The 11,314-nt window shown below is 40.4% G+C and overlaps 1 protein-coding gene and 1 non-coding gene across 2 annotated transcripts; both read right to left on the minus strand.

Moving 5' to 3' along the window:
* Positions 1-4,944: 4,944 nt before the first annotated feature.
* On the minus strand, positions 4,945-10,251 carry COX7C (cytochrome c oxidase subunit 7C). The gene is made up of 3 exons (XM_060761745.2): positions 10,078-10,251; positions 6,414-6,544; positions 4,945-5,043 (listed from the first exon to the last, which is right to left on the minus strand). Exons 1-2 carry the CDS (start codon positions 10,150-10,152, stop codon positions 6,428-6,430), a joined length of 192 nt encoding a protein of 63 aa, XP_060617728.1. The 5' UTR covers positions 10,153-10,251; the 3' UTR covers positions 4,945-5,043; positions 6,414-6,427.
* Positions 6,959-7,019, minus strand: LOC132769559 (small nucleolar RNA Z39). The gene has a single exon (XR_009630884.1). It is a non-coding gene; the product is annotated as a small nucleolar RNA Z39 (small nucleolar RNA).
* Positions 10,252-11,314: the final 1,063 nt, after the last annotated feature.

Raw genomic sequence — 11,314 nt, forward strand, 5'->3', positions numbered from 1 at the left:
GACCTTTTCAAGGCTGAGTGGAGTGCTAAGTGTGCTAAATGAGTTGTGTTCCCTCGTCTGGCATGACAGATGTTTGATTTTCTTGGCATTTGCAGGAATGCACAAACAATTACAACCAATATCACCCATTCACCAGGAGTAAAGCAGGCACCCTGCAGTGTGCATTAACCATCATTTCAGTATGACAAAACTGGCAGTTTATGTTGTTCTCATACAACTTTATCAATATTTGAGAAGCCATAAGCAGGGGAAATGTTGTTCTAGGAAAAGGTCAATCCTTCCAAACTTACTATGTTCCTATTTCATCAGGATGATTTAAGGAGGTTTCCAGAATCAACATTCATCGCTAGTCATAAAAATAATAAATAAGCAGAATTCTCACTGTATGGGGCATGGTAGCCAATGTGATTAGTTTAGCTTTGGGTGCTGGCGCTGAACATTAATTGTCCCAATGCTGGCTTTTTTCCAGGAAACATAAGAGAAAAGTTTGCCTCATCCAATTTCTCCCTCTAGTTCATCAGGTGTAACTATTTTGACATACAGGATGTGGGGTTCAGGAAATTCGTAGTCATACATTCATTGACTGATACTGCTGGAAGAGGACTCGTGGGCCATTGAGTTCAACCTGCTGCTCAATGCAGGATGTCCAACTAAACCGTCTCCAGCTGGCTCTTTTGGAAGACATCCAGAGATGGAGACCTCACCACCTCTCTAGGCAATTGGTTCCATTGCCAAACTGTTCTTACATTCAATAGGTTCCTTATAATATTAAATCAAAATTATTCTCCTGCAACTTCAAATCATTAGACATGGCCCTATCTTCTGGGACAGCTAAGAACAATCATAACACCCATTTCCTCTTCACCAAGTTGAAAATGCCCAGCTCCTTCAACCTGTCCTCATATGTTTTGTTCTCCTATCCTTGTCCTTCTCTGAATCTTTTATCTGCATCCTTCTTAAAATGAGGTGCCCTATTTATTTGTCATGTCAGGGCAACCAATCAATTATATTACATTTCTAACAGAACAAAGAAAACAAACAGACAAAATACAAAATTTGTGAGTTTGGTAGTTGATTAAATGTCCTTTGACCAGTATCTGGCCACTTGGAGTGCTTCTGGTGTTGCTGCAAGAAGGTCCTCCATTGTGCATGTGGCAGGGCTCAGGTTGCATTGCAGCAGGTGGTCAGTGGTTTGCTCTTCTCCACACTCGCATGTCGAGGATTCCACTTTGTAGCCCCATTTCTGAAGGTTGGCTCTGCATCTTGTGGTGCCAGAGTGCAGTCTGTTCAGCGCCTTCCAAGTTGCCCAGTCCTGCGTGACCAGGGGGGGGGGGGGAGTGTCTCATTTGGTATCAGCCATTGGTTGAGGTTCTGGGTTTGAGCCTGCCACTTTTGGACTCTCGCTTGCTGAGGTGTTCCAGCGAGTGTCTCTGTAGATCTTAGAAAACTATGTGTAGATTTAAGTTGTTGATGTGCTGGCTGATACCTAAACAGGGGATGAGCTGGAGATGTCTCTGCCTTGGTCCTTTCATTCTTGGCTGCTACTTCCCGGCAGATATCATGAGGTCCCTGAACTGAATGCAGATGACACCTGACCATTGCGGAATACAGTAGGACTATTGTTTTACTCAAGTTGGAAACTATGCTTCTATGAATGAAGAATAAAATAGCATTCACTTTCTTTGCTGCAGCATCTCACTGCTGATTCACCTTCAACTTACAATCAACAATAACCCCAAGGTACTTTTGGCATGTAGTATCGCCAAGCCATATAAGTACCATCTTATATGGTACTCACCTATGTTCTCTGTTTTTGTGATCTAAATGCGAGATTTTATATTTCTATTAAATTTCATTTTATTAATTTCTGCACAATATGTTAGCCAGAGTAATGGGCGTAGAATAGAAATTATAGCATTATATGGTCACTTCTTCCTAAAGTACCAACTACTTTGATTACTATTTATGGCTTAGGATCAATTCTAGGATTGCTGATCACCCTGTTCTTCTATATTTTTGAAATACAAAAATTACTTGCAAACACATCAGAATTTGTTAGGGAGCCTATGTAGTGCTAGTCTCCTAGCAGATATTCAGAACTGAAATTCCTTATAACTACTAACTTTTGCATCATTTGGAGAAAAATATTGAGAACCAAAACTGTATCATCTCTTTCATTGCTGTTTGTACATTTTGCCATTTCAAGGCACTGTTTCTTCAAATATTCTTGGCACATCTAATGGTTTGCATTTAATTTGAGAGCCAGCGTGCTGTAGCTGTTTGAGCCCTATTTCCCATTCAGTCATAGAAACCCAATGGGTACTCTTGGGCAAGTTGCACTTTCTCAGCCTAGAGGAAGGCAAAGGCAACCCATCTCTGAAAAAAAAATCTTACTATTAGTATAGGGATTTTTTTCCATTGATATTATGTTGTCTGCTAAACAACTATGAGTAAAGTGTGCACTTGGAGAATGTAACCCATGCCTTACAAAAGTATTATGTAACACAAGCATCCTGGACAATGGATAGAGTCCAATCACTGCAGTGTCTTTTTCAAAATAGGAAATGTTTTCAAGATGATTATAGGTGAGCTGTATGATCAAACGAGGAACCTTGGACATCAACTGAAAACAGCAGAGAACTGGTTAGATCATATATGGAGCTTGGGCATATATTTGGAGGGAATCTAGAAGAGTGACTTTTCTTGTCATTTCCCAACTATGAAACTGGAGTATGGGGTCATATTATCATGCTGCAAATACTGCCTTCTCTTAACCAGGACAGGTGTGGGTTAGCGTACAAAATGAGGGTGTGTGTGAAAAGATGGGAGTTCATTTTGGTTCTCAAAAGAAATTGAACCTGAAATTTTCAACCTGGATTTTAAGTATACAGAAACATTGTCCCATGCACATCTGGCTCTGGTTGGTATATTGTGACATTCTAAAAAGAGGTTAACATCTATCAACTTTTGGCTTTGAACACCAATGCTTCTTGTGTCTGTGTAGATATATTGTAATATAAACTGAACAGAAGTCCGCTATGATTCTTCAAATAATTGCCATCCTTCTTGTTATGAACCAAAGTCAACAACTTTGAAGATTGTATGATGGAATAAACTGTTATATGGTAACACCCATAAAACTCGAGAAAGTTAGCATCACTTGGCTCATTCATAGCTGAAAAACTATGTCTTCCAATAATAACCAGCCCATCATGACAAACACATTTGGTAAAGACGCAGAAGACAGATTTCTGTGGCTAGAGGAAGCTAGGTTGGCCACCTCTGTGCTCTTACTGCTGGGCATCAGAAGACATTTCTGTTTACTTAGATTGTTGACTATGAACTGGCTGATGCAGAAAGTTTTAAAACTATTTTTATTGTTTTCAAAAATATTTCTAATCAAACAGAGTATCATTTACATTACCCATTATTTCAAGTGTCTTCTGCTTTAATTCATTTTGTGAGCCACCTTGGTTTCCATGATGGGAGAAAGGCAGTGTATAAAATTTTAAAAACCTCGATGTAAATGTATTACATCAATTATTAACTTGATAGCCATAACAGATTCTGAATTTACAATACCCAAAGAACTTATTCCCACTCCTGCGACTGATGTCAGCCACTGCACAAAATTTACATATCAAGAGTGCAAAAGGACAATTATTTTGTGTCAAAGATTACATTTTCCACTTCCAAATCGTCAGGACTCCTCGGGATGTGTGCTTGTGTCTAATAAGGAATGTATTTCATTTTGTATGACTTACCAGGGTAATTCATATCAAGGTTAAAGTAAGTTTAATATTAGTGGACTGGAAATCATAAACGGACAGAACTAAAGTGTTTTGTTTTTTTGTTATGCAATGAAACTGAATGTTGTACTCATGAAAATACAGTTTGGTTGGATGCTAAACTTCCCCAATGCAGAATCAAATACTTGGGGCAACTAGTTCTTCAAAATGCAAGAGCTATTGCTGAACTGAAATATTGTTCCAACCCTACTCACATCTCTATTCAATTCATCGCACAGGTAACACAGCATCCCTTACGATTGTTTCCTTATTTGCCACACTCCCTTCCATTGCTCTGTTATCCTTTACGTGTGGCAGGTAACTATCTGAAAATGACGGCATGATATTTACAGAGAAACACTAACATGACGGATAGCCTTCATAGATAGTGGAGCCTCTCCTGTAATGGGTCAGGTGTGCGTGTGTTAGAAAGACAGCATAATTTTCTGTGTAATACAGTTGGAATTGGCTTTGGATTGATGAATATGATTATCTGGCTTTGGATATATGCACAATGGTCATCTAATGTTTACATATGTTGTTTTAATGTTGTTTAATTGGTTTTAATTGTTGTTGTTCGGGCAAGGAATAATGCCACTTATGTAAGCCACCCTGAGTCCCCTTTAGGGTGAGAAGGGTGGGATATAAATGTCATAAATAACTGTAAATTTAACACTCCAAGACAGATATCACGAGGTTAACAGAAAAATTGCTTGAAGTGTTTTTCAAGTGCCATATACCAATACTTTTCATTTGACATTACATGACTCCATGCATCCAGCTGCATGTCAGAGGGTCAGGATAACACTTTGTACATGAATGAAATTAGTCAACAGCTGATAAAAGCCAAATCATTCAGCTTCACCATGATATAAGGTACTTTTGTCCTGACAAAAAGTCCCCATTTCTTTTGATGTGTCAGGCAGTACACAGGATCTGTTTTATATATCTGGAAAATTTCTGAAGTTTTCAAATTAACAGTATCCTGTACCTTTACTGTTATGCAAGTTAAAATCTCAGTTTGTAGTGACAAATGCCAACCGAATCACGATGAATGCATTAGCTTGTTGGGAGTAGGAACTTCCTAGTGTTCATTGTGAGCAATGGACAAGATTCTATGGATTCAGCTAAATAAAAATCTGCTGCACAACTGTACTTTATATTGAGATTCCACTTTTTATTTACAAACACATCCAGTGTGGTTAGTTTTATTTTTCCACAGAAATTGTATTCTGGGATAACATCCACATCCGATCTGAAAGAGAAAGACAGTAGTCATGGAAACCAAACCTTACAGACATGCAGCATCTGTCCTACATTTTATTAAACTTAGCAAGACTATTGCAGAAGCATTGTGCCTTACACATTAGCCACTAATGTTTACACAGTTAAACAAAACGTTTAAGAGGCAGATAGAGCTGCTTTACATCTAATCAGACTGTCTTTTTTCCTTACCAGTAGTTTATTTAAACTAGCAGTCACTTTTCCAGTTCTCAAGCATAAATCTTTCTAGTAATCTGCTGCCTCAGAACATTTTTATTGGAAGTTCTAGGAATTTTATCTAGGACCTCTGGCATAAAGATTGGCTCTCCTGTTCCAAACCTGTTGTGACCCAAAAGTTTCATAGATGGAAAGTGTTATACATGGGCCGAAAGCATCACAAAAATCAGAGACTGTATCATGTAAAAAATCAAATTGTGTTGGCCCAATGTTTGGTTTCTGGGACTCCAAGCGAGGAAGGGAGAGCAGGCATGCTCGGCGCATGGCACTGTTGTGCACATGTGCAGGTGAGGGAGAATATGAGGGGCTGGAGGGAGGTTCATGCCAGCAAGTTCCTTCAAGGCATGGGGGCTCTGTGCAGGAAATTTGGCCCAATTCTATTGGTGGGGTTCTGAATGCTCTTTGATTTATTGTTGAAGGCTTTCATGGCTGGAATCACTAGGTTCTTGTGGGGGTTTTTTCGGGCTATATGGAGAAAATGCCTCTAGAACATGGCCATATAGCCCGAAAAAAATGCTCTTCGATTGTAGGTGAACTACAAATCCCAGCAACTATAACTCCCAGATATCAAGGTCTGTTTTCTCCAAATTCCACCAGTGTTCACATTTGGGCATATTGAATATTCATGCCAAGTTTGGTCCCAATCTATCATTGTTTGAGTCCACAGTGCTCTCTGGATGTAGGTGAGCTACAACTCCAAAACTCGAGGTCAATGCCCACCAAACCCTTCCAGTATTTTATGTTGGTCGTGGGAGTTGTGTGTGCCAAATTTGATTCAACTCCATCATTGGTAGGAGGTTAACTATAAATCCCAGTAACTCCCAAATAACAAAATCAAAATATTGTGCCAAATGAATGAAAATATTTCCTGCGTATCAGATATTTACATTACAATTAATAACAAAAGCAAAATTACAGTTATGAAGTATCAAGGAAAATGTTATGGTTGTGGTTCACAAACATGAGGAACTGTATTAAGGGGTCGCGGTATTAGGAAGGTTGAGAAACACCGATTTAAAGTAATATTCCTATTATGTTCTAAGACAACCCTATCTCTACCTTGTAAACAAAATAAGTTTCCTTATAAGAGGTCCAAACTAGAATACAACACCAAGCAATAATTACCTGTTAGAACAAGTTCATTTCTTCAGTAGCTGGTGCCTTACAATAAAAAAGGGAGCAGCAAAACCACTTCCAAAGAAGGCTGCCATCATTGCCAGTAACCTCCATTTATTTTCCACCGAGAAAGGGATATTCTGGAAGGACAAGAATGTTGCAGCACTATTGTTGCAATGGTACTAAATTATCAGATATGTATGCAAGATCATTTACGAGTTTCCAATTCCATAGCATCCATTTGAAATATGAACATAATACTTTCTCATCTACTGTCACCATACTGCACTCAGAGAGGACTCACTAATCTACAAAAAGTGGGAGGACATAGAGATTTTGGCCCTAAATATGAGAAGACCACCAGAATAATTCCTGTCATTTGGATATATATTCACAAAGAGTGTCAAGATCTTGGTAGTGATATATTCTGAGCAAGATTACAATTTGAAATTGAATTTTATTTCTGCATGACACTGATAAGTGTCACAGTTGTGTTTCTCCTCAACTGACCTCTAGAAAGCTACTTCTGAAACAGAATCCATAAAGTGGACAGGTACATCAGAAAGCGTTTACAGTATCATCATTTTCATACTGTTATGTTCTCATCATTTGTACCACTCAAAGCTATGAAATCCTGGAAGGACAGTGATGTTTTCTGCAGTTCTGTGCTATGTCAATAGTGATTCATTGTGTGGTTAGACTGTAGAATCGATGCAGGTGGACACCACATTAACTGACATGGCTCAATACTATGGAATCATGAGAGTTGGGGTTTTTGCAAGGTCTTTCACCTCCTCTGCCAAAGAAAGTTGGTGCCTCATGAAACTACACATCCCATGATTTCTTAGCATTGGACCATGGTAGTTAAAGTGGTATCAAACTGCACCAATTCTACATCTCAGATAAGTAGAAATTGAGTAGAATTTTCTAAACTCTGAAACAAACCTATCCCATTGCATTCCTTTCTCTCTCTCAGGAACAATAAACACAATTTATTTATTTATATATACCCTGCCTTTCCCCATCAGTAAAACATACAACATAAAAATTATGAACAAGTTAAAACCATAAATATTAGCAAATGTTGTGAAACCCTAATTAAAACCCCAACATAATAGGTAAAACCACCCTGACAATAATCAACAAAGACAAATAACTTTCCTAACCTTTGGATATCATTAATTTCCCCTGAAGTCTTCCTTAAAAAAGAAGGTTTTTAAGCTCTTCTTGAAAGCTAACAGAGAGGGCGCATATCTAATCTCCCCTGGGAGAGCATTCCAAAAAGAAGGAGCCACTCCCAAGAAGGATCCATCTCTAGCAGTCATTAGGTGGAAAATGTCCCAAATGCTTGAGGACACCAGCAGTTCCCCACTAGATCTTAACACTCTCCCTGGTGTATATAAGCTGCAAGTAGTACAATGGGCAGCAGCCAGATTGCTCGCCAGATCGGCATATAGCAAACATACAACCCCCCTGTAAAGTCAGCTCCGCTGGCTGCCAGTTTGCTATTGAGCACAATTCAATGTGCTGGCTTTAGCCTATAAAGCTCTAAACGCTTCTGGTCCAGCTTACCTGTCCGAATGTATCTCCCCCTATGAACCAGCCTGGACGTTAAGATCTGCTGGGGAGACCCTGTTCTTGGTCCCACCCCCTTTGCAGGTGCGGCTGGTGAGGATGAGGGACAGGGCCTTCCCAGTGGTGGCCCCTCAGCTATAAAACTCCCTCCCCAGCAATATTAAGTCGACTTCCTCCCTCTTGGTTTTCAGAAGGTTAAAACCTGGCTATGCAACAAAGCATTTGGGGAGTAGTACAACCACAGTGCAATACACACAAATCAGTTTTGACTATGATTGTGGGATTAGGTTCCACGATTTTAACAGTTATTTTAATTGTATTTATATGTTTTATTATCTGATTTTAATGTTTAATGTGTTGTGTATTTGTATGGTGGCACATCGGGTTAAACCACTGAGCTGCTGAACTTACTGGCCAAAAGATTGGCGGTTCGAATATGGGGAACAGGGTGTGCTCCTGCTGTTAAGCCTAGCTTCTGCTAATCTAGCGGTTTAAAAACATGCACATTTGAGTAGATCAAAAGGTACTGCTTCTGTGGGAAGGTAACAGCGCTCCATGCAGTCATGCTGGCCACATGAACTTGGGAAGTGTCTGCGGACAATGCTGGCTCTTTGGCTTAGAAATGGTGATGAGCACCAACCCTCAGAGTTGGACCCGACTAGACTTAATGTCAAGAGAAACCTTTACCTAAGTTTCAATTTGGCATTGAATTATTGCCAAACTGGAAGCTGCTCTTCGAGTCTCCTCCAGGGTCAGATAGAGAGGGGTAAGAATGCAGTAAATAAATAAATAAATAATATAATATAATGCAGAAGTCCTCAAACTAAGGCCCAAGGGCCGGATACGGCCCTCCAATTTACCCAGCCCTCGCTCAGGGTCAACCTAAGTCTGAAACGACTTAAAAGCACACAACAACAACAATCCTATCTCGCCCGCCAAAAGCAGGCCCACACTTCCCATTAAAATACGAATAAATTTATATTTGTTAAAAATGTTCTTCGTTTTAATTATAGTATTGTTTTAAAGTGGGGTTTTTTGCACTAGAAATAAGATATATGCAGTGAGCATAGGAATTCATTCATGTTTTTTTCAAATTATACTCCGGCCCTCCAACACTTTGGGGAACTGTGACCTGGCCCTCTGTTTAAAAAGTTCGAGGACCCCTGATATAAAGTAACCTGATGTCTTTGATAATCTGGACCGAGGCCACGGAGGGCTTTAAAGTTGAGAACCAACTTTCTCTTTTTTCTTTATTTGGCTGTATTTCCTACTTTCCTATCTTCTTCTTGAATATTCCCCCCTCTTTTCATGTATGTATGTTTAATAAAAATCTATCCCCCCCCCCCAAAAAAAGAGAGAACCAACACTTTGAATTAGGCCTGGAAACTAATTGGGAGCCAGTGCAACTGTTTCAGAAGCCAAATAGTATTTCCACTTACATCCGATCCTATGCTTAATACTACAAAAGGTGAATTAGGGAAATTAACACAAGCCTCAACTTGGACTAGGTGTGGTTTCTTTCAGCTGTATTATTCCAGGTTTGGAGTATTCTCTCCTGTTGAACACCTGCCTTCCAAGAGCTGTTCAGGAGGGGTATAGGGTGCCTTGGGAGTTTGGTGGAGTCTCCTTCTTGGGAGGTTATAAGCAGAGGCTGGATGGCCATCTGTCGGGAGTGCTTTCATTGTGTGTTCCAGAATGGGGGAGGGCCCTTGGAGGGACTCTTCCAGCTCTATGATGATTCTATATAAAGTGAAGTAATGTTTTTTCTCTGCCCAGGAAGTAGAGGGAGCCCATTTCTCCCTGAAGGAATAGATAACCCAGGCCTGGGCAAACTTGGGCCCTTCTTCAGGTGTTTTGGACTCCAACTCCCGTCGCTCCTAACAGCCTCGGGCCCCTTCCTTTTCCCCCTCAGCCGCTTAAGCGGCTGAGGGGGAAAAGGAAGGGGCCCGAGGCTGTTAGGAGCGACGGGAGTTGGAGTCCAAAACACCTGAAGAAGGGCCCAAGTTTGCCCAGGCCTAAGATAACCTCTGCCTCGCAAGGCCCAGCCTAGGCCTCCCTCTCTCGAAGCCGCCGGCGAAGGCCCTCAGCTCCCTCTCACCTTTCCCGGCCCTTCCTCGTAATGCACTCGGCGAATGGCCGAAGTGGTGAACCGGCGAACGCTGGCTCCCAACATGGCGCCGGATGAGCAGGCCGCAAGACTGAGGAGGAAGCGCCGCTGACTTCAACACGACCTTCGTTAGAGAAGAGAGTCCCGCGCTGCATTGTGGGAGAAAAGCACGGCGGCCGCATGAGCCAGGGGCGCTGAGGCATGCTGGGAGTCGTAGTTCTTTCAGCGACGCCATCTTGTTACTCTCAATATTGAAGAGTTGCACACCAGTGAGTGAGGGAGTTAATGGTTGCTTTGTCTTCTTCCTTGGCGAGTTACTTTCCCACACTCTGGAGTCTGAAAGCCAGTATAAGAAAAGATTGTCAGTAGGAATTCCTGTATCCTCACCTCACTTTTAGACTGTTTCTACATTGGAGAATGAGTGCAGGTTGGTACCACTTACATGCTTTGGAATCCTAAGATTTGTAGTTTGATAAGGGAGAGAAGGCTAAAGTGCTTGCAAAACTATAGCTTCCATGATTTCACAGCACATACATACATAAATTTATTTAAAACATTATATTCCGCCCTTCTCACATACATATTATTATTATTATTATTATTATTAAATTATGGACAATTTCAACAGAAAGGAAGAAACCATGAAAATGAACAAAATCTGGCTACCAGTATTAAAAATCTCAAAAATTACAACAGCAAAACAACAGAGGGGAAACAAACAGGCACATAAAATCACTCAACAAAAGATTCCCCCCAGGCACTTCCAAGCCATTGAATGCAAATCAAGGTGATCAGCTGAAACATTCACACCTAGCCCCAGCAGACAAAAGTCCTTTGTCTCACCCTGGTCATTCCACAGATATATAAACCCATTTTTCCTACTTCCAACAGATCTGAGGATGCTTGCCATAGATGCAGGCGAAATGTCAGGAGAAAAATTGCCTCCAGAACATGGCCATATAGCCCGGAAAAACCTACAAAAACCCATTATTATTATTATTAACTTTATTTGTACCCCGCTAACATCTCCTTTACAAAGGCCAAGGCCCTCAATAAAAACAACAGCATAACAAATACAACAATAAAACTCATAAAGCAAACCAATAAACATTAAAGCAATAACAGTAAAACATCAAAACAATACATCATGACATATTTAAAACTGGGGCTGGGCCAAATGTAATGAATAAATTAAAATCTCTATGCAGATGACACACAACAATACTAC

Source organism: Anolis sagrei, chromosome 2, assembly GCF_037176765.1.
Source record: "Anolis sagrei isolate rAnoSag1 chromosome 2, rAnoSag1.mat, whole genome shotgun sequence".
Classification (NCBI taxonomy): Eukaryota; Metazoa; Chordata; class Lepidosauria; order Squamata; family Dactyloidae; genus Anolis; species Anolis sagrei.

Bases quoted from the DNA above. Each gene is read 5' to 3' on its own strand.
- COX7C (XM_060761745.2), bottom strand. From the start codon at position 10,152: ATGTTGGGAGCCAGCGTTCGCCGGTTCACCACTTCGGCCATTCGCCGA. The intron at 6,545-10,077 runs GTGAGAGGGAGC...TTGTCCTTCCAG, and splicing joins ACGAGGAAGGGCCGGGAAAG to AATATCCCTTTCTCGGTGGA.